This window comes from Strigops habroptila, chromosome 8, assembly GCF_004027225.2.
Source record: "Strigops habroptila isolate Jane chromosome 8, bStrHab1.2.pri, whole genome shotgun sequence".
NCBI lineage: Eukaryota > Metazoa > Chordata > Aves > Psittaciformes > Psittacidae > Strigops > Strigops habroptila.
Window position 1 is genome coordinate 29,203,375 of NC_044284.2, and position 23,993 is coordinate 29,227,367.

The 23,993-nt window shown below is 39.7% G+C and overlaps 1 protein-coding gene across 9 annotated transcripts in view; it reads left to right on the plus strand.

Moving 5' to 3' along the window:
* The first annotated feature begins 4,034 nt into the window (after window positions 1-4,034).
* The window catches only part of LOC115611793 (multiple epidermal growth factor-like domains protein 6), a 213,722-nt gene continuing 193,763 nt past the window's right edge, over window positions 4,035-23,993 (plus strand). For 5 of the 9 annotated variants that reach the window (XM_030495230.1, XM_030495235.1, XM_030495234.1 and 2 more), the window contains exons 1-4: window positions 4,039-4,232; window positions 18,666-18,800; window positions 19,434-19,543; window positions 21,023-21,127. In XM_030495230.1, the coding sequence (XP_030351090.1) occupies window positions 4,138-4,232; window positions 18,666-18,800; window positions 19,434-19,543; window positions 21,023-21,127 (445 nt within the window). In that variant the 5' untranslated portion in view covers window positions 4,039-4,137. Of the gene's footprint in view, window positions 4,233-18,665; window positions 18,801-19,433; window positions 19,544-21,022; window positions 21,128-23,993 lie in introns of all 9 variants that reach the window. The other 4 variants (XM_030495231.1, XM_030495236.1, XR_003992699.1 and 1 more) reach the window with 3 other exon arrangements.

Below are 23,993 nucleotides of genomic sequence, written 5' to 3' on the forward strand. Positions count from 1 at the left end.
CCTTCAATGTATTCTGTTAATGAATTAAATCAGCAAAACTGCTATTGCTGTGTCATATGGTCTGGCTTTGTAGAACAACTTTATTTTCTTCTTAAATTTCAGGTTAGCCATATACTTAAAAATATTACAGTAATTCTGGTGAAGCTTTTACCTTCCTTGTGGAGGAAGGAACTCCAGTAAGACAGCATTGAAAGGAAGTAATTACTTAGCGATGTTTATATCCATACAGTTGACTATGAAACATGAAGGAAAAAAAAAAAATCACAAACCATAGGGATTTTGAAGTTAAGGATATGAGTTGGCAATAATAAATTCTGCACTTTTCAGTTAATAAATCCGGAAGAAGGCTAAAGATTAATCAGATTAATTTGAGCAACAGAGTAATCAATACGTCTTTGAAAACATTCTCTGTTTCAGGCTGGTCTGCCGTGCTCTCCATCCAGTTGGTGCTGATGAAAATGATGATCGAAGACTAAGACAAGTGAAGAAAAGTTCAAAATTCTTGAGAATATGCTGATAGTTCACATCTGAAAACAGGTACTATCCCTGCAACTTTCCAAATCTCCCTTTCTCAGCATTCCCTCTTTTTCATCTTACACCTGGGAATTGAAAACACAAAGTTCAAATAGGTTTTTGGAACAATCCTAAATCAGGGATACTGTGAAGACAAATGGTAAATGTCTGTTACCCCAGCTGCTAAGTTAATTATTGTAATGGGAAACACCTTGAGAGAAGCATTGCATATGGTTATTAGCAATTAACCCACCACTCCAAAAATCACAATTCCTGCTAATAACAGACCACAGCACAGCCTTCCTAATTACAATCTCTGCGCAATTTTTTCTTTCTATCAGAAAGGAATGTTAAATCCTGTAACTAGCTATGATTTAAAAAGACTGAGAATGGAGATTTTGAATATTAAACAGAAAAATAAACATAGAAAAGGGTGGTGTGTTACTGACTTAAAGTTGTGGGCACATTCATTCATGCTTGAGGATACACAACAACTGCCACAAAGTCTTTGTAGGAAGACAAAATCATAAATCAAAATTAAAATGTTAATGGGGAAGGAAATATGCTTTAAAATGGAGGTGATAGGCTGGATCTTCATGAGAGGTACCAACTTTTCTACAGAATTCGTGATCTGGACAGTGTTGTAAACAATGCGCTGAAGTTGGATTGCAATAGAATCTCTCAGAAAAATTTTCTGGTCAACAAGAGAGGAGAATAATGAAAATTATGTATTTTCCATCCCATAGAAAGTCCTTCAGTGCTACATGGAGGGTACAAGCTGGTTTTTTCTAACTGTTTGTATTCTATGCAATTGGATTAGATTATGGCTGACCTCTACCAACGGGAATCAGCTCTTCAGCTGCTCAGTTCAAAAGCTGCTTTAGCAGAGCAAGACTCAATTTAATTTACTCCTTTCACTAATCAGGAAGGGAATTCTTTGGTCAGCATGTTCAGTGATTGGTTTGGTGGTGGCCACGATGTGGTTTGTAGTTATCAACATCAAAGATGCACAGTTGTATAGCAAATAAGATTCAGGACAGTAGATATGTGTGTAGTTGGTCAAGGCAGGGATGTGGAATATAAAGAAGTCACTGATGCTATATCCGCTACCCTTTTTTTTCCTGACCTAGCCCACTGTTACCACAGTAAGAACTAGAATAAATTAGTTTGTTTTTATCTCTGTATTATTCGTGTCAGGTCTGAAGATTTAACTGACTTGGGCACAGTCAGAACAATTATCCCAGCAGGCTTTTGAAACTGCTTCACCAGTGCTGTAACTCCTACTCATGTGAACTGTCCCATTCAAGTCAACAGCTTTGCAGGATATTCTCAGTTAAAACACAGCTGAGGATAAAACATTAGATAGTATTTGTAAGAAAGGCACATTGCCCTTGGTTTACATTTCAGTTCAGGAGAATGTCACTGTCACAGTTGCTAAAGCGGGGCCTGCAAAGCTTTCTGCACAGATTGCGGGGAAATTTTACACTGCTCTGTTCTCAGAATTCAGCTGCAGCTGTATTTTGCTCTGTGGCCCTTAGGCAAAGGTTTCATCTATTAAGTGACCTTCACCAGCTAAGATACTCTGCACTTCAGTACCTCCCAATTTGCATGTCGCTATTCCATTATTCAATAAATTGGTGTAATAAATGTTGTGTATAATTTGAACGATCACATGCAAGTTTGAAAAGTAATGTTGAACAGTTGATTTTTGAGTTCCTTAAGATGGAAAAAATTAGAATATTTTTTAAAGACTAATTTACCTCTCCTGGAAAAAACAGCCAAGCAATAAGATCCTTTGCTATTTTGCCATGATGTGATCCTGAAAATAATCCAGGTTGGGATGACATCACAGGACATAATGAACACTCTGTCTTGACATAATGAAGGTCTATTATTTTACGAAGAAAGATTTTCTGGGGTTTAAGAAATAAAATGATTAGAAAACTATGTGCTCTGTAGGAGGTAATTAGCTCAGCACAAGATCCTGCAGAGTTAGAACTTCTCCAGACACAAGAACGGCTTAGCCATTCAATGGAAATTTCAGGGTACAATTAATCTGGTCTAAGGTCAGATAAAGGCTATATGTTTTCGTCACCATGAAAAAGAAATCAGTCAATAAAATCTCAAGGGGCTCATGCCAATGCAAGCTTCAAAGCAATGAACAATATAAAACAAGCTTTCTTGTTATGATTGGTAAATGTTTACCCACTTTAGCAAAGGCCTTAGAAAATAAAAACCGTACAGGAAACTGTTTGTGAAGCAGGTGTAAAGGAGAAGCCAGTGTATCTTATTACAGGACTGAAAGGAAGACAAATTAATGCACTGTAAAACTGAGGCTGACTCCTAACCCAGGAGGATGTCAGTGTACCCGGCAGTTCTCTCTGTCACAGATTTGTACAGGAGCTGATTTGCAGCAACTCAAGACCAAGCCCATTCCACTGGAGTGGAAGGAAATCACAGTCATCTTTAGCATCGGTTGGCTCAGGGCCCATTGGCTTGGTCACAGCCCAACGACTGGTTAGTCACAGCTCTCTAGAGAGAGGAGAATTGTGGTGTAATGGACCCTGAGTTCTACATTAGATCATAAAATGCTTAAGGTGTGTTTTTCTCATTTTTTATTTGCTACTATGCGCAGTTCCCTTTCCAGGTCAGCTGGTCTTCCTTCTCTTGCCAGCAAAGGGAAAAGACTTGCCATCTGACAGCAGTAAAGGTCTAGAGAGATCATAAAGATGAGAAGATGGATCATTTAGAGGATAAAGAGAAGCCAAGATGTGCCTCTTGCAGTGAAGCAGAAATGGCTTGGCATCCTTGAGCAGAGGGAGAGCGTGTGGGGGCTGGTCAGCTCCTCCGAGAGCTGGTAACCAGCGTGAACATGAGGTTGCACATAACTTCGTTTGCTATTGAGTGAAAACAAATTCCTCCTTATGTCCACCTCTCCATGCTGTACCCAACAGCAATTTGGATCAGGAGGAAAGTCCCTTTCAAAGAGGGGAACCAAAAAAACATTGCAGAGAAGGAGAGGTGAGGCTGAAAGGACATGGACAGAGCCGGACAGGAGAAGACACAGCGGGAACCATGAATAAAAAAACTGAAAGAGGATAGATTTAGATTACATAGCAGGAAAAAGTTCTTTACTATGAGGGTGCTGAAGCACTGGCACAGGTTGCCCAGAGAAGTTGTGGCTGCCCCATCCCTGGCAGTGTTAAAGGCCAGGCTGGGCGGGGCTTGGAGCAACCTGGTCTAGTGGAAGGTGTCCCTGCCCATAGCAGGGGGGTTGGAACTAGATGGTCTTCAAGGTCCGTTCGAACCCAAACCATTCCATGATTCTATGATCCTATGATCCGTCCTGATCCGGTCCCGCAGGAGACGGAGGAGGCGGAGAAGGAGGAGGAGGAAGACACGAAGGCGGAGGCGGAGGAGCGGGCGGGCACCGCGGTCCCCCCGCCCCGGGGGGCGGCCGGGGCGGGCCGGTGCCGCCCCTCCAGTGGCCCGCCTCGCCGCCGCTTTAAATGATTTGGAGGGCTGGTAGGTGCTGGGCTGGTGCTGCTGCTGCGGCGGGCGGCGTTCTGGGTGCCGGCGCTGCCGGGCCGCGGCCGTCCTCGTCTCCCCTGCCTCGGCGGCGCGATGGGAGCGGGGCCGGCGGGCCTGTACTTCGGCCTGTGCTGGGCGCTGGCCGCCCGGGCGAGCGGCGAGATGGAGCCGCGGCTGCAGCGGGGCATGTGAGTGCGGCGCGGCGGGACCGGGGCTTTGTCTGTGGCCGGGCGGGGGCCTGCGCCCCTCCGGCCCCGCACGGGGCTCTCCCGCGGAACGCACCTCCGCGGTCATCCACACAGAAAGTTTAGCCGGGCGCGCCTTTAACTTGCCCAAGTGCCCCCCGCATCGTAGGTTTGTGATCCGCGGGGTTGTCTTTGAGTGGTTACTGGTGAGGCCTGCAGCCCCCGGGGAAGGCGGACGGGCTGGCTCGACTTTGATTCGAGATCTGAAGTGAGCTTCATAGAGCGCGTCGGTATCACCGAGTCAGTTTCTTTCTTCTCGTTTAAAAAGCGAACGAGCGGCAGAGCTGAGCCTTGTACGGCTGCACAGGTTCGTGCTTCTTGGAGGGCTACCTCGAGCTTTACCTGAACAGCAATAGAAAAATCAGAGTAGTAAAACCTAGATCTAGTCAGGAGGAGTAGAGACCACGAAGAGACAGAGGTGAGAGCAATGGAAAACATCCACTCGGGGCTGTGAGCACCGCTCGTTTGCAGACACAAAGGAGTTGGGACCACGTATATGTGTGGAAGTTTCTATAAGGTGTATTGCATGGCATGAGCAACAAAAGTCCTTTGTTGTAAATGCGGTATGACGTTTTTGACAACAGGTAGTGTTCTGGGCAAATCTAAAGCAGAATAGGTGACAGCATGTTCAAAGTCTTACAGTTGAAGTTTTTGCTTACTGCGGGAAAATTAAATTTCTGGAGACTGTTCCCTGCTTTGTGTTGGGCACCTTTTCCTCTGCAAACCTCCTCTTATATTTTTAAGGAATGTCATGTCCCCAAACCTCTAGCAACCTGACAACAGCCTGTTCAGATGTCAGTGTGTACCCTAATTTCTAACCTCTTTTCTCTTCCTATTTGACTTGATCAACTTCCACCCTTTTATAATTAATTTCTTTTATTTGTTTTGATTCTACTTATTTCTTCTGTTACAAAATTAAAAATTTCTAAGCCTATTTCTCGTTGGTTTTCTGTGCATTATCATGTAAATATGTATTTACCAGAAGTGCTTTTAAGGTGGTTTATGTTACTCCATTTTGCTAGAGCACTAAGTACGTATCACAGAAAGAAGTCAAGTTGATTTTCTGGTAAAGCATTTTTCTATTAAAAGTGCTCTGTGTTTCTTTCAGGCATGCTTCTTGCCCTCTTTGTAAGCAATTATTCTGCTGTGAGGAAGAATACTATTGGCATACATTAATCTGTTTGCATTGGACATTGGTAATAACTAGGATTCTGCACTTTTGAAACTGAAGGTGATGTTAACTGCAAATTGCCTCCAAACAATTTGTGTTTGCTTTTACCTTTTTAAAGGTAGTGTCACTGAAAGAATACATGAAACACTTCCTTCTGGAAATGACACTGTATGAGGATATTGCTGTTGGGCTCAAGTCATTGGGAGCAGCAGTGCAGTGTTATCCAACAGCAACCCAAAAGCCTACCAAACCCCACCCATACCTGTGGCAGAGCCTCGAGTGCTTTTCCCAAGAAGCACATTCTTGCGATTACTGTAGTGCTTATTACTTTTCCTGAGCTAGGGCAAGTATACGTATTACTCCATACTTGCTTTACACTATTTACCTTTGATGTAAACAGAAATGCAAGACGTGATAACCCCTTAGGAGTAAGCCTGCCAGCTTTCACCAAGAAACAGTGAAATGTTCAAAAGGACACTTAATGAATCACCTTTTTCTAGTAATTCTGTTTTGTTTTGTGACATTAGTTATCTGCAGTCAATGGGATAAGAACAACAAATTTATTCCTTGGAACATACCATGTTGAGTGCTTTCTTTAGCATTTGCTGTTGTTTTGATTGAGATCTTATGTGGCTGAGGATATACAGGATATTCTTCATAATTGTTTTTGTTCTGCTGCTAGCTCGAGTATTTGCTCCTAGCTAAAAATGCAAGGGATCTGTGTGGATGTTGGTATTCTTCTTCCAAGCCCCCTGAGGAGATTTAATGTAGAACAGATTATATAGGATGACTAGCTATTTCCATCAACTACATTTCCAGACAATTAGCCCTTGATGATCTTCTAATAGAAGTTTAGAGAACATTGGAACAACCAGAGAACAAATACACAGTTTTCATCAAAAAGCATGCTATTTAGGCCTTGAAACAAGGATTTAACTATCTCTCATCATAAAAAGCACATTTTTAGCAGCTCACTTGGCAGTGAGCTTTGTAGTTCAAAATTGCAGTACATAATGATGTTGTGTGATGTGCAGTTATCTAGTGTTGAGTTTGCTTTCAGGATTGTGCATCCCAGAAGGCAAAGATAGTTGTGGGGCAGTACAAAAATAGGAACTAATTGTAGGGGGCCTGAGCTGCTGTCAGAAGTGGTAAATCCTCTCCTAGAGAAATATTCCACTGCAAGTTTTAGAAGTGCAGATGCTGGCTTGTAGTTGCAATACAGGACAGAGCAAAAGTCAGGAATGGTTATGAGGTATGTGCTGGGAACCCCGTTTGTGCAATAAATATTACCTTTCATAGTTAAGACTTGAACGTGGCTCAAGATTGGATTCTTCTGTTCCCAAGTGGCATGAATGAGAACTTCTTTGAAAAAGTCGTGAGAGAAACTTCATCCCTGTCTACATTAAGCCTGTTGATTTGCTCTGTAGTTTTGCAGGTCCAGGATGACAGTTAAAGTGTCTGATTTGGTTTTGGAAGATTCAGTAGAAATCTGGGAATAAACCAATTTTGTTTAGGTTTCTTTGACTGCTCAAGTGTTGCAGCTGCATAATTTTCACTCTATCCATAAGCAAGTAAATTTGGTCGCATTCCAAGGAACACCTGGATTTAGAGCTGGATTTGCGCCTGAGTAACTGTTTTCCAGCCTCTTCAGTCCTATGGGGCACTGCAAGCTTATTTGTGCTCCTCCAGATAAATCCTACTTCCAAAAGGCAAATCTAGCATTTGAATGGTATCTGCATTTGCAACACTGAAGCTTGGTCTTTTAATTGTACCAGTTATTGGGCTACAAAGATACAGGACTATTTTAGCACCATGTCTCACTGCAAACAGATATGGCTGTGGACACTATTTCAACATATTTCAAAATAGACTACTGTTGTACAAAGCATTTCCATAGAAAGAGGTGCTTCTGAATTTTGATTGCTATAGTGGAACAAATTGTGTGTGACTTTGAGTATGCTGGAATGCAACGCAGAAAACAAAGTAACACAAAAATTGCTTCTGTAAAGTATTTGGCTACAAGCTGAAGCTGTATCACCTGGAGTTTTGTCATAATAGTGTCCAAATGATGTGAAAAGTGGGTTGTGTAATCATTTCTTGGTGGGAAATTGTCTCTGTGTTCAGAGACTTGATAGTTAAAAGGAGACTGCAGGTTTTCTGGTGAAGAAAAGGACCTGACTTTCCACTAATGTATTTAAAATTGTCTATTATATTAAGTAAGATTAAATTAAGTTTTTCTTATTGACTTTTTTTTTTAAGACAGTGGTTAAAGTGACGCTGGCAATCCAGCGTTGCTGCCAAATTCTGATTTAGACTACTGAATTTTACCTAACAAGTGTTTCTTCAGATGAAACCTCAAATACTACTTCCCAGTCCTGTCTGCCTAGAATCTGTAAGGTTGCAGTAAACCCTCGGTACTTTTGAATAGTAGCTACCTCCAGCCTTTGAGGTTTGGATAATGTGATTCTAGGATTCTAGTAATCATGGCTTAAATGCTTTGGCATAAAAGATATGACAGTCCCCTCTCCTCTTCCCTACCCCCTCTGCCCCCAGTTCTCCTGCTAATCTTCTAATATTCAGTAGTTCTTTCCAGGTAAGAAAAATAAATGCTGAAGACCGAGATGCTTCTCATCTTCATGAACGTGAATATCACAATGAACGTCTTTCTAGCCTGTGCACTACAGTATCTGGCCACCAGATAGAGCTCGTGCTGGTCAGCATTAAAACACAGAATCACATTTTTCTGGAGTTTGCACTTAAAGCCTCTGTTTCTAAAGGAAAATTAATTTTGAATTTAGTCTTTTAACAGATGGTTAAGGGCTTTTGGTTTTTTTTTTTTTCTCCTCTCCTTCCCTGTCGTCCCCCCACCCCCCCCGCTGCTTCTATATTCATTGGTGGTAAACTTAAAGGTAACGAGTGAGTGTCATTGTGGTATATGTAGTTCTTTTCCTGATTTCTGACATGTTTTCTTGCTCTTCAGGAGACAATTGACATGAAGACTGCCTCCTAAACTCTGAAATAGCTGTAAGACTGAAAATACACAATAATAAAATGTGACAGCGTGAAGTAGCTGTATTTATCAAAGATGAACTTGATCTCATGACGGACTGTAAAATACCAGTTTTATAAATGTCTGTTTTCATACATATCACGTAATGTACCTACAAGAAGCTTAGACATTTGCTGCCCATAATCACAATAGCTTATATATACTGTATGATTCTTAAATCTGGAAGTTTAAGGTAGGTAAGCCCGTGTTCTCATTCATTTTTAATGGGATTTGACTTCCTAAGTTACTCCTCAAAAATGCACCCTAAGAGGGGAGGACTTGTCAGTGTTTCTTTAGGTTTAATTGTGCTGCTTTATGAAATACTGATATAGTTTAGTTATTTATGCATACATTTATTATGTGCATATAGTGTGTTTGCAGTGTTTCTGATTACTAGGAAAATTGCCTGCTTCTTGTTTCAGCTTTTTTCTTTATTGTTCATATCCAGTGCTGCCTAGTTCATAACTGGATATTGTTCATATCCAGTTCTAGACATACCATGATCTAGATATGACAGAGAATGTGGAATATTTTTAATAAATTTAAAGAAACCTCTTGGTGAGAAGGGGTAAGATTATCTGGTAATGTAAAACCCAGTCTTTGGATGACTTGTCAGCAGAACCTTCTTTGATGGAAGCAGTGCTTTGTCTCTCAGAGTTAATAGACCATATAGCAGATTTGTGCTATTCACCAATTAAATACCTTCTCTCTTTGATCACAGTTAATAGATTTCCTCTTTCTGAAATTCAAGCCTGTTATTGCTTATGTCCTCTCTAAAATCTATGGCTTTTATTTCTGAGCAGAAAGAAATTTCCTTTCATTATTGCTAAATCAAAGCATTTTAAAATTGCGTACTTAACATACATAGCCTTGGTTTTATACTTTCGATTCCATGCTGATCTTGGTTTAAAACTAGTCATTAATTGTTCTGGAGGTAAGCTTGAGATTTCTGCCTTTGGCGTAAGAAGTTGCGTGCTTCTGGATATAATGTGGGCACAAGCTGGGCTGTGCGCTTAGCTGTACTTCTCTCAGTGCCTTTGACCTGTTGGTGAACACACTATTTTTATGTGCGTGAAAAGGGGAATGTTATTTAGTCAGAGTGCTGACATTCTTTTTTGTGTTCTTTGGTAGAAACACCATGCTGCCTTGCCTTTGTAAGTCAGAGCAGAACTTGGTTCAAATTGTTGCTTAGTAGAGAACACTATGCCCAGACTGTGTTTCTGTGTACGCAAATTAGTTCATTATTGAAAATATAGTACCTCAGGCTATGCTGGAGAAGAAGGCTTTGTAAGGTGCTTTGTATTGCTTTATAACAGACAATCTCAAATGATGAAACGCTTGTGTATTTTGGGCCTAGTCTTTTCAGGTGAGGATACTGCTGTTTAGGAAATGAGTTTTCATACACCTCAACCCATATAATACTCTTTGGGGGTTATCCTATTTGTTATTGCTAGCACTATCCCTGCTGACAGATGCATCATCAATGGTGAAAAATATGGTTGCATGAACTGATCACTTATAATTGTATTCTTCATGAGTCAAGGCCTGTCCATCCTTTTCTGTCTGTAAAGTAACACCAGGAATTTGTGGGTTATTTAGAACTTCAGTACTGGTTTCTAATATTTAATATACAAATGTTTGAGGTTTTTCCTCTGTTTACCACTATTGAACACTAATTCACTAATGTATGCTTGTTAGTTTTTATGTAGCATGTTTGGTTTTGCTCCTTGTTTGGTGATGGTTTTTTGGTTTTGTGTTTGGTGGTTGTTTGCGGTTTGTTGTGTGTTTTTTGTGGTTTGGTTTTTTTTTGGTGTGGGTTTTTTTTTTTTTTTTTTTTCCTTGGTGTGTGTGTGGCTAGAATTCATAAAATATTTAGCTCTACCAAAATTGCTTAATGTTTTAAAAATAATCAAATGGGCATTTGCATAAGTGGTACCAAGCTAAGGATTTATAGGGGAGTAGAAGCCTTGGAATATTTAACACTTAAAACATTAGTATGTAGGAACTTTTCTTGCATATATTGCATGCTACTTCAAGAAGAGGTTTTGGCTCTAAACTGTTAAAATCTGACACATACTAGAAAAGCAGTGAACAATTCCTAGACACTGGTTGCCAAACTGAAACTGAAGATTTTACTACCTTCTAGCTAGTTTCACTGTCAAACAATGTGGCTCTTGCTAAAAACCAAAATGAGCTTTTTGTCCTTAAGACACAAATAATATGACATTTTTCAGTGATTCGTATTTTAATATTTTAGCATCAGGTCCTCTGGTGCCTTCTTGCCAAAAGAAGCTTGATGGGGTGTACCTGGCAGATTTACTGGGGTGACATTTATTGTACACTTTTCTGCAATGGAATGATAATTGAGATGGGTGTAGTTAACGTGAAATGTCATCTAGAGATGACTGCTGCTATACAATTGCTTCCTCTTATAATTTCACATTTTTTAATGCTCAGTTTTGTCTGAATTCTGGACAACTTGCTTGTTTTAACAATGAGTAGGTGCAAACTATTTCTTAGCTTCTTTATGTGTGACCTCCAATATGGTTTTCTAATTACATTAGAGTTGAATCCCTGGGACAAAGGTTCTTAAATTGTCTGTAAGGCAGTGTGTGTGCTAGGAGGATTTGTCCGTGCTGTGTGAGGCTTGCTAGGCCTCACCACATGTACTGATGCTGACATGCTCCTGGATGCTGTTCTTTAAGTCATGTGCTTAGAAATAACCCCAGTCTAGAAATCTGTGAAGGTGCACGGAAGGTATCTAACAACAGAGAACATAATGGTTGTAAGAAGATGCTAATATCAGTAGTCTCTGAAATTATTGTACCATTATTTTGGTAGTGAATTTTCTTTGTTTACAATAAAACTCATTTCAAAGCAGCCAAATTCTGGGATAATCAACTGTTTTGGGTACAGTAGATACAAGTAATATGCACGCTTCCCTGAACATGAACGGAGACGAGTGTTGGAAGGTTACTTGTATGCTAAAGTGGTGATAATACATTTGCTGTCTTGCAGGTAATGTTCTTTGATGCCTCGCTCGCCTGATCCTGCAGATGCCACTTAGTGCCTGCAGAGGTCAGCCAGTAGAAGAAACTGTAAAACTGAGTGTGCCTGGGGGCTGAGGCTTAGTGACACTATTAAAATAAATAAATAATTGTCTTCATTTAAAATGCAAAACAAAAGGTGACCTAGCAAGTCACAGTTAAATGATCTGGATATGCATGTTTATCTTCTGCTTCTCTTGCTAAGCAAAACAGATTATTCTGTCTTGGGGGAGGGAGGAGGATAGTTAAATAGAAGCTAAATGACAGATGCTGCACTTTGATAGCAGTAGGAACTAAAAATCTTATTGTTGTTATAATAGCTGAGTGTGTAATTAATCATCTCATATTGATTTGTTCTTAATCTAGATGCAGTGCACAAAGGTTGAAAGGACCCTCATGTTATTTAGCTGCTCCATCTAATCAGAGAGAGGATGTGAATAAGACACAGCAGTGCATTAGTAACCTGTGGGCTTAGGAGGGTCTTTTGTGGTGGACCTTTGTCCACAGATCCAGAGAATGGCAGTGATAATGAGATCTAATCTAAATGTGCTTGGTGCTTACAAGCCATATCCCAGAGGGCATATAAACATCACAAATATTGATACAGGATCAGTAGAGCACAGGGATTGATTAGTGGTCAAGGGAGCAGGATGTTCTAATTGTCTCTGGTAGGGCTGATTAATTTTATCAGGGAAATGTGGGGAAATGAGCCTTAAAATAGATTTAGGGTAGAAGGGGAGCTTGGCATTTTAAAAAGGAAGAAAAGCCGTTTCTGTCATTTCAGCCTTTGTGAATTATTGTTGCTATTAAGCAATATATACCTAGAGACAAAATTTATCTATATCTTTGCTTATACATATATATATATAGGTAACTTGTCCTTTGGATCTTTTGTTTCTGTGGCCTGTTTCCTAATTTGACTTTGTGTTCAGATGAAACTTGCTTTTCTCTCCTTTCCACTTGAGATGTTATTTATAGCAAACTAATTAATATGTTGTTTGTATACAACATCATGTTGCTAACTGATTCTCCACTACAGTGTAGCATGTTTGTGCATGGTGCCAACCTGCCTTTCTAGATGTCTCTTTCAGAAGAAGCTGGGGATGTTCTGCTTGGGTAGTTGGGGGTATGAGGAGATTCTGCCAATTTTATACCCTGAGACAGTTCTAGCCAAAGCCATTGTAGCAACGTACAACTATGTCCTGATCAACATCAGTGTATCTATCTCTAGAGCAGAACCAGTGTCATCACAGGAGTAGATAATTTAGCCCTGACTATAATCTTGGTTTTCTTAAGGAAAGTTCTAATTTGATCTTTTCAAACTGAATCTGGGAAAGCATGTAGACTGTGCTTTTCTAAGCTTTTAATAATGGCACAAAGGGAAGGAACACCGACCAATTAGTGTTTTGAAAATACAGAATTCTGGCAAGTCACTTCTTATGACAGGTTTCATCTATTGACTGTTTCATGGGAAGATCGACAGCATTCATGCTGCAGATTCTTCAGCTGAGGCAGTGCAGGCTATAACATATCACTTTTAGGAAGATGTTAACAGCCTTCTGGCTTAGTGTAGAAAGTGGTGTCATTCACTTAGTCTCTGTGGAAAGATCTAAAATCAGACAGCCAAATCATGCTTTGCTGCTTATACATTAATGTTTTGATTTAAAGTTTGCACTGTTGAAAGAAATCCTTGGGGATATCTTGAAGTGTGTTTGCTCTCTCTCTACCATTAAATCTACCTACTTGTAGCCTCTTGGTTTGAGCTGGAAAAAGGTGGATTGAATGAGAGATTTACTTTGTCAGAGAGCCAGGTGTTAGGACCATGCTAGGCAGAATAAGAAAATATCCCTGTCATAGACAGATGATGCACCTCTTGAAATGGTGAGCTGTTCCCTTTCTGCCTCTTGTGTGTTCAGTTATCTTCCCATCTCCTCACCTTTGTTTGCCCTTTTTGGACCACATGTGCCAGGAGTGTGTGCAGAAAGCTGCCTCTCTGCTCCCACAGGCAGCTGGCCTGCACCTGTAACTGTCTTTTCCTTTATTAGACAAAAACCATGTGCACTTCATAAGAGGTCATCTGTTGCTATGTAAAATCATTTATGCTCTGGTGAGTGTGTATAAAAGAGCTAGTTGCACTGATGTCCTTCTCAGACTTGCAGAATCATGGGTAAGGATAAAACTGCCAAGAACCTCGCTTGGGACATTGTAGACAGGAGGCTGTTTGTATTGTGTATTCTCTGCCATGAGTAGTGGGAAGGCTGCAATCACTTCTTGGGGGAGCTCAGTTGAGGTGATACTGGTAGTGACAGCTTGAGGTGGAAGATGTAGGACTGCAGGTCAGGGTGAATGACTACAATTGCCAGTGATTTGGAGGACTTCAGGGATGCTCTCTGTATGTCCAAGTGCTGGGTGGTTGAGATCAGAGTCCAATCAGGTTGTGGGCTGCTTCCTAGAATGGACAGCAAACGGCTGGTGAGAAGAACAAGCCAAGGGGTGGGCATGCAGTGAGTCTTTGCCTGAGTAATTGCCTCAGCCTCATAACTTCAGGCTCATAGACTTCCTGAGCCAGGTTTGCCATCTTTGTATTAAATAAACTTCCATGGGTGCTATTTCGGCTGTAGGTGTGTGTTGGTGGTTGTTTTTTTTTTGGTTTTTTTTTATTTGGTTTTTTTTTTTTTTTGGTAGGTGTGTTTGGTTTTTTTTTGGTGTGTGGTTTTTCTTTTTTTTTTTTTTTGGTGTGTGTGAAGATGCAAACTCCTTTTAAAATTCTAAACACAGGAATGAATTATATCCTGCCTGGAGATATTTTTAATTTTCTCTGAACTTTTCCTGTTGTGCAGTGGTTCACAGGGATCACAGCCATATGATTAGCCAAGCCTGCTCCTGCTTCATGTTGGTCTAATTATCTGTTCATTAGAATCTTGAGTCTTGAGCTGGAAGTGTGTAGGGTGTCTTCGTTTAAAGTGCAGTCTCCTAATGCAAATATTGAGAGAGCTTTCTGGCTTGCCTGAGTCAGACTGACAAGCTAATAATAGCCTTCATGTTAGTCTTGGCTAATGGAGAGCATCAGTATAAAAAGGTTTTAAGGGGCTGGTATATCAATCAAGTCATAGAACATAATATGCATTTGTGTATTTTGCTTGTTTTAACACTTAGGCTCCCATTAAGAAATATTTTCTGAATGCAAAGGGCATGGGAGTAAAAATTTCTTCGTCTAAATATACCATTACACTTGAAACTCCACATCAGTCTTCGATGGCCTACAATTAATAGAATGCCGTAATACAAAACTGTTTTCAATAGCTGTAGTCTTGTTCAAGAAACTTTTCTTAAGTTTATAGGTAACGTGTCACAGCAATGAGTCAGATGGCTTAAAAAACTGGTGTGTTGAATGGGTGTGGGAGTTGTGAGGATGGCTAATTGCTGGAGAGGGCATGTTTTATTTCCCAGCTTTGCCAGCAGAGGATTACATGTTATGCAATTGCTGCAATTTAATTATAGTGTAGCAGAGGTTTTGATATCTGCCTTTAAATTATCTCAAGGGCATCTAGGAGGAACGGCTTACTTTGAATAAATCTTAATAAACATATGACTTTATGCTGCTGGCTTGTTTTGTTCTGAGTGCCATTTGTTCCTATTAACTATATTATAGAAGTCAATACAGCTATTCCTGGAAACATGGCAATATCACATGAGTAAGAATTTATAGGATGGGCTTAGTATTGTCATTGCAACAATTGTCAGCTTCTCTCTTTTATTTGTAGAAGAGCAATGCATATGAATGTACCTTTATCTGGAAAGTTTTAGGCAATTCTAATAAAAGGAGATATGCATGAATTATCAGTACATGATGTTCTATTCACTAGAGGGAGAGTCATTTTAAAAAGCCTGCTAAGGGAGGCATGGTTGCTAAGTAAGGCGAGGGTTTTATTAGACCGACTGACGTAATGGAAAAAAAGCAGGCAAGATCTTGGGCATACAAAGATCTCCTTTGGATGTGAAACAAACAGCAGACTTTGCACTAAGAATGGTTTGGGAACAATAGCTCTGAACTTAAGCTAAGTATGTCAAATAGTGAGGCAATTTGAGAGGAAGGGGTAGCTGAGACATGTGGGAAGAATTGTTGAGTAATGAAAATGACATGGGAACGTGGAGCAAGGGTGGTTTCTGGAGGAATTTAAGGCTATTTGGAACTACAATGCTACTGTCTCCTGTCTTGCTTCACAGTGTTGGCAGCTGCAGTTAGGGCAAACTCAAGGAATGGCAAATATGGAGCAGGGCTAACTCAAGGAATGGCAAATAAGGAACAATATAAAAATGGACTGAGTGGAGGAGGAAGAACTTGAAGCAATGTGGGAGGGATGTCCCCTGAAAGTGTGCTTTAGGATGATGGACATGAGCAGTTCCTCCAAAACCTGGCATTCAAGTTCAGGAAACAAGAATGCTGGAGAGGGGCTTTTTACAAGGGCATGTAGGGAGAGGGTGAGGGGGAATGTCTTTAAACTGAAAGAGGGTAAATTTAGATTAGATATTAGGACGAAGTTCTTAACTGTGAGGGTGGTGAGGCACTGGAATGGGTTGCCCAGAAAAGCTGTGGCTGCCCCATCCCTGGCGCAGTGTTCAAGGCCAGGTTGGATGGGGCTTTGAGCTACCTGGTCTGATGGAAGGTGTCCCTGTCTATGGCAGGGGATTGGAACTGGATGATCTTTAAGGTCCCTTCCAACCCAAACCATTCCATGATTCTATGAGAGTAATCTTTGTCAAGATGAGGTTTTCTAATGCAAATGTTTTTGTGCTGGTGAGATAAGACAACCAGAGATAAGAGTATACAGTTGTGAACCTTCTTCTTATAACTTACTTTAAGTAGGCTACCTGGAATTCCTAAGGAGGTGGTTGGTTGACTTTTAAATCTCATCAGTTTCTCTACTTAGCTGTCTTTGTTGGGTGAAGGTCCTTGTTATGCTGAGGTGGATATCTCTGGTATTACCCTTAGCTGGGGAGCTGCACTACCTCTGGGAGACCTGGCTGGATTTTTCATTCTGTGTGTGATTTGCATGACTACTGGCCTCTGCAGAGTACTGAACGTCTTCTGCGCAGTTCTGGGAATACAGTGGAGTGGACTTGATGTAGGCAGGCAGGGTTCTTCTGAGTATTTAGCTCAGCAGTAAAAATGACCGTGCTTACTGTGTTTTCCTGTGCTGCATAGGTGCAATTTAAACTACCTGAAGACCTGCAGATGAAAGGCTTTTTTGGTTTTGGTTTTGTTTGGTGTTTTTTTTTTTTTTTTTTCTTTTATTAGAAAGGCTAACTTGCATGGTGTTCAGACATAATAGGGAGGTATAAAGTACTTGGGGCCTCTGAGATAAAAAACACCATAAAGCTTGAATGAGATATTAACAATATCCAGTGTAACTAATGGTAACCTTAACTACCAGGCAGCTGTTGGCCCAGAGCAGTTCTTATTAATGCAAAAAAACCTCTCCTGTCTTCTAGCGCAGACTCACATTCATACCTCTGTTGACTGACGGAGGAAACAAGTGTGTTACTCTTCGTTACTTTCTGGCCCGAAGAGAAGTCTCAAATGTAAATTTGGGGAAGGACTTGTCTGCTGGCCAGTGTGATACAACTGCTTGATGTTGTTTACCATTTACCAGAGTGGGTATGCAAGGACCCTGTTTTTAGCCCCCCTGTGCTTAAATTTGCAAAGCCTCACCAACTAGAACAGGCTGTCTTGGGGAATTCATGATTTAATTATTATGTTAACAATCTAGCCTACTAAAAATCACTGAATTTCATTTTTTTTACAGTAGGCTCCTGCCTTAAAAGATAACAAACCCCACCATGTTCAGTAGCTTTAGGTAGACCTTGCAAGTTTTATGCAGTTATTATCTGACATGCTGCATTTCCTAAATTATAGCATGGCAAAGAGATCGGAATAATGCTAACAGAATCTTTGCAAAACCATCAATTTTTTTGTTTGTTTGTTTGTTTTTAGTTGTCTGGCACTTTTTTTTTTTTTTTTGGACCCTTCATGCCCCCTGAAATCCTGCTATTTTTCTAACTAGGGCTAGGTAGCAGGATGAAGATTACATACCATCCTACAAAGCAACGCTTTTATTTTTGTCTTGTTATTTTAGGAATAATTAGCAGAAAACAACGACACTTCCTCTTACAAATTACATGTGCTTCCCTGAGGGGGCTGATAGCACAGAGGGGCTCTTACAGAATATGCATTTGCCATAGCAAATAGTTTAGATTAGATAAATCTCACCTGCCCTTGAATCCAGTGTAAATCTTCCATTGTCTTATATGAAGCCTGAGTTTTACTGTATGTTTGCATACTGTTTATAAGGCAGGCACTGTGTTTTCATTGTGTGTATATGTTGGCTATTCAGTAGCTTTGAGCTGTGGAGGTTAGTGCCTATAGTTGTCAAGTCTTTGATTCCCACCCTCGCATGTCAACTGAAATAGGGGCTGTTGCATGTACAAGACCTAGTAGTGGGACTTGCAGTGGTCTTAGTGTAGGAAGAGCCTCTCAAGCTCCCTAGCCTCAGTCATCTGCTCCTCAGCTTGTGGGGCACTATCCTTTGTCAGGCAGTGTCTCATCTGAAAGGGTTACCGTAGACCAGTGTTATTGAGAGACAGCGAAGAGTGTCTGCCGGGTTGTCAGTCAAATCCTGCTCCAACACTTTAGCTCTCATATCCTGGGAACACCATACAATTGTGTTTTGCTAGCTGGGCCATTTGTGTAAAAATTGCTAGCAGGAATGTGTTTGTGCTCATGACTTGTACAACCAATACGTTAATGAAATCTTGGCTTTATTAATATCTGTGGACCATTTGCCATTCTGAAATCACTGAATCATGATTTGTCAGTTGTTTATCGATACTGGATTTTTAGCAAGGTGGCTGTTTGGTCAGGTCAAGGTGAAAAAAGTCATAGAACTAGGTTGGTTTTGTGGTTTTTTTTTTTTTTTTTTTAAAATAGCAATTTAAAAACCTGTTTCAGATTTTATTAAATGTAAGACACAATATGATTTTGTGTATTTCTCTAGACTTCTAAATTTTGTGCTAGAAGTAATAAAGTATATCTTTTTCTTTCCCTCAAGGCCAAATGTCTGTCCAGTGTTAGAGTTGGCACTGGTAGGACACCCACAGCCATGTGTTCAAGCCTTTAGTCGAATGGTGAAGATGTGGAAACAAGGTTGCACAAGGAGGAGGTGGTGTATGGGCTATGAGAGAAGGTAGTCTATTATCAATAATTATAAATTGATTCTGTTACTGACCTTAATGCAAATTCGTTATGAATTTATTTTTTGTAAGGGAAGTTGTAAACTACATCAGAGATGTGGTGTAGTTATGTATATAGTTGGTGTCCTGGTGAGGCTTTGCTTTGTCTGTTATTACTGAGTAGAAAATGCAACTTTTTGTGTTTTGGGTGTGTCATGAACTTCTTGGCTAGCTTTAGATCACAATTATATATTACTGTAATATGTTCCTGTCTCATCCTTTTTCAGGTAAAGTCTAGCTGTCAAGTTATCTACTTTGAAAAATTGAACTTCTTTCTATTTCTGTCATGCTTAGAACTGATGTTAGATCTGACTCCCCCAACAGCTAAACCCCAAATTGATTACAAAACAAAATTACTCACCTTTGACCAGCCTGAATACAAATTAATCAGAAAATATGTGGATATGACATAATAGAGCTATTGGATGTTATCAGGATGCATTTTACTATTTGTTTCTTTTTTAACAACTACTGGTAGGGGCTGAAAAAAGGTATAGTAAATATGACAGGAGTATGTTTTATTACTGATGAGATGTAAATAAGTGGAATAGAAGTTGAGTGTTCTCTTAAACTTACTATCTTTAAAGGTCTGGATACTACACAATTTACAAGCAGGTGTACAGATTGGAGCATCAGACTGTCTATAAGTGCTGCCCTGGATGGGTCCAACATGACAATGAACCTGGCTGTTTGCACTGTAAGTTGATGGCAAAACTCTGACAAACCAAGAGAGGTAACATGCTTAGGTCTTACCTTCCTATGCTTAATTCTAGAAAGATGGGGTTTGTTTCTTGCTATTTGTGACAAAGATTTCCAGTTAAAAGGAGGCAGTCTATTGATGGGTAAAGAAACATTCAGAAATACAAAAGCTGTCATAGGAACAAGTACCAAGTATCTCTAATCTAAACAGTGGAAACTGATTTTTTTTTTTTTTGTTTTTTTTGTTTTTATTATATTAGTTGCAGCATTTTTATGCCAGCCTGACTTTGACAGGCCAACAAAATTTCTTGCTATTACCCAAATTATACAAAGAAATCTGCTGTAAGGCACTTGTTTCTTGGATGTAGCACTCATTGCGGAGTCTGACTGTTTTTTTGGCTTTTTCCACTGCTGCTGTTGCCATTGGAGCAATTGTGCCTCTACGCTAGGGTTCTCCATCTGATGAGAACCTGCTTCTGTCAGTAATTTCTAATCATGATTGGATGTTTTCCTGAAAGATGGAATTTAATTTAAATGATAAGGAAGCAATTTAGCCACTGTTAACAAGACACGGGTAGGAGATGGCAATCTACTTGGTGTTTAGTTTTGTTTCTGTTTTGTCAGTAATTGTATTTTGTGTTTGAAAGTTAGCATCTGTTCCTCTGTATCTTTTAATCTTCATACCAACTTGAGGGATGCACTCAGAAAGCTTGCTTTTATGTTTGTCTCTTTGTTTTTAAAAAAAACCAAAAACAAGTCTGAAAGGTATTCCTGTTAGTTTCAGACTGAATTTACATATTTAGTGTGCACCTGTTTAGTTGTAAGAAGTCTGTAAGAGATGTTTACAATCTCTATTTTAATCTCTGGTGTAAAGGAATTTGAAGTATTTGAACACCAATAGCAATATAAAATCCTTTTCTTTCTGAAAGAGCAGCACAGGCTTGCTTTGAATTCTTTAAAGGCACAGAAGAGGTTGAATTAGTCTTTTATTTTGATACTCTTTGCAAGTTTGGCTTAAGAATGTGGAACTTGATTTATTGTAAATAATGTTCTGTGTTGGAGGAAGGGAAATATTTTAATTCCCTCGGACATATATAACATCTTCTAGTACACCAGTGTTTCTTAACCATTGCTGCATTACTCTCTGGCAGTTCATGTTTTCTTTCATACTGGATTCAGGCATTGCTTTGAGTCCTAAGAAACTGTCTTTGGCCTCTGAAGCATATTCAGCTTAAACTGCATTATCTTAGTCTGATTTCTCATTTAAAGTTAAATTTCTTCATATCAACATGGTAGCTTCACCCATGATGATAAGTTCTATTGCAGTCTAACCTCTCCACTTAAAAAGCTGGATTTCTTCTTATTTGGAAGTTCCTCTTACAGCAGGACTATGACAGGAAGAGGCAATTCTGGAAGATCCTTGGCACAAAAACCAATAACACACCCATCCTCATTTCATTCTATTTGTCTGTCCTAGTGCTGTGCACTGTTGGCACTTGCTTCAATGGAGGGAAGTGTTCTGAAGCAGGATCCGAGGTTTGCCAGTGTACTGCAGGATTTCAGGGTCCTCGCTGCCAGTATGGTGAGTCAAACTTTAAATATCTCAAATGCATCTGGTGGTTGGGTAAAAAGCATGCTAAATAATATTTGTTATAGCATGAACATTTTATCAATTTGCCTTTGCACTCTAACTTGTTGTTTGGTCATTCTCTTATTTTCCAGAATTTGCCTTTTTTGGTATTGAATTTTAATAAAACAAGAAGAAAATTTAATTTGGTTGATATCAGATGAGCTTCTGTAGTGGATAATACCATTGAATATCAGCAGTGGTGTCCAGTGGAATATCATTCTATTGCTTTTGAACTTGCATGTTCTCTTGATACTCTTGCTAAGTTTCTCAGCATTGTTTTTTATCCTTGTGAGAATACATTCTGAGACAAAACAGGTTGGACAGCAGGTAAAAAATGTAGCAAATGAACTGAATATATTTATTCATGGAATTTCTTTTGGTGCATCTGTAAGTAAGAAGGCTGGTTTTACAGATCACTAGCAAATATTTCCTAGTATTCTTGAAATAACTTATGCACCAATCTTTCATTTCAGTAACTGTGTTCTAGTTTATTATAGACTACCTTCTACGTGACTTATACTATCAATCACCCACTCTTAGTGGGAATCTTTCTCTCATACGCTGGTTCATAATCTGATAAACCCACAATGGGTTGTCTTGTAATTTACGTGAAATAAGACAATCACATACTGTGTAAAGCTCTCTAAAATTACAAAGCTGCATCCATCTGGCTTCTTTAAGGCAGGGGAAAAAAGTCATTCCTTCAGAGTAGGCTGTGACTGGGACGAAGGACTTCTTTTGTGTTAAGAAAATGATAATTTCCTTTTCAACTGAAGCACATTGTGTTTCTTTCAAAGAAAGGCGGATTTTTGAATATTTAAGTAAGTCTTTCACTTTTAAATACCCATACATTCACATCCTCACCTGGCTTGTCTGTCATGAAGTATAAGTGAGAAGGAACCTAACAACTGTTTACAACAATGCGTTTAAGAGCTGAAAAGCTAAGCTCTGTACCTGATACATGGCTTCTATCATGCTTGCTTCATAATCTTTGTCATATTCTGATCTCTGGGCTTGACCAAGGCTATGTGATAGTGTGGGCTTACTGCACCAAAGCAGCCGCGTCTGCATGGGCAGCAGCCTCCCTCAGCAAAGGTATAAAGCAGCTGGAGTTGCAGCAGCCATGGTAAGTGGGAAATGTAAAAAGTCAGAAAATGTTGCAACAGTGTTGTGGTTTGTTTGTTTATTTTATTTATTGATGCCTGGTCATAGATAACATTGTTCACTATAAGGAAGCATTTAAATAAAATGCAGAGCTCTTTACAATGAAACTTCTGCTGACATCAGACCACAGTGTGCCAACATCTGCCTTCAGACATGAGTTCAGTTGGGCACATTCTAAGGAAGATGCTGTAATTGTGTTTTTCTTTACTGCCTGTAGAAACAAGCTTATGTATGTCACTTGATATGAACCAGAGTGACACCAATGTAGTTTACTTTGTTATTGACTTACAGTAAAGCTGCTGGTTCAAGGTAAGTAGCACCAGGATCTCTAAGGAGTCCATATAATAATCTTTTGCCAAATACAATGTAAGTTTCAGCAAATTCTAAACAGTCTTTGCTAGTCTTGAGTCTCCTGTTTCTTGCTAATACCTACAGCACTAAGGCATTTCTAACAGGCAGATTAGGTGGGTGTGACGTGGATAACGCAGGTCAGATTTCAAACTGAAATGAGATTGTGTAGTCTCTGTCACAGGTTGGTGACTGCAGATACTAAAATCAGTGCGAGGTATCCTGCAATTCTTGATATTTGCAGTTGGGTGGAATTTTTATCTTGGTGGTTTGTCTGCTTTCTATTGATTGCTGAGGTTTGAATGGAATTTCAGTAGTCATAATTTTCAGGTTTATACAGTTGCTGCTATGGCAGTCTGGCAAGGGTAAGTTTATAAATTAAATTCTGAAGGGAAAAACCTCATTTCATGGACAATTCATCTGCCTAATGAAAACAAGGTAATTTAGAGTATAAGGCCTCTTAACTGTTGCAGGCATCTTCAGTTAGATGTTGGTGAGGTTTGTATTGTATTTGTTCTAAGCAAAGCTAAAGAAAATGTACTGGGGAAGTAGAAGCTATAGACTCTCTTTTTCTGGCTGATGTTGGAATATTGCTCTTGTAAATCAGCTTGAATTTAATGTGACTGCATTACTTAACAGTAATATCTTGAGCTTTTAGACAGTTAAGTCTAGTCTGTCCCTTCCTCCCTACTTGCCTGTGCAATCTTACTGTAAATAAACTGTTTTCCTTCCAATACTTAACAAAAGGAAAAGGAATCTCTCCTGCCACCATTTTTTGCTTTGAGGATTCAGTGAAACAGATGGGTGCCAGGAAAACCATGGCTTATAATTTTGTGCTATAAAATGGCTTATAAATGTGCTATAAAACATTAGTGGAAAAGATTATACTATAATATATGAAGCTGTTAGAAGGGACTGTGGTACAGAGGCACACTTCTACCTCTCGACTGCATTCCTCAATTGATTCGTTGCCAGGAATGTTCAGGTAGCCCTTTTGGGGGCTTTACAGGAGAAGGGAGAATCTAACTGTATATGAGACCACAAACTACTGGCCAAAAGGTGCCCATCAGGGATCCTTGGTTGTAATCTTGGTTTCCATCACTCTTGGTGTTGTGGCCTCCTGTTAATCTCTTGACAGGGGGGAACCATGAGCATTTCCTAACTATACGTACACTCATTTGAGCAAAATTGTTGTATGTATTCCATTTTATAGCTCCCCTCTCAAACCTCTTTGCTCATCTTTCTGTTTCTGTCATTCAATGGTGACAGCTAATTCTGAAGTTTCACTTGTGCAGTGACTCTCATG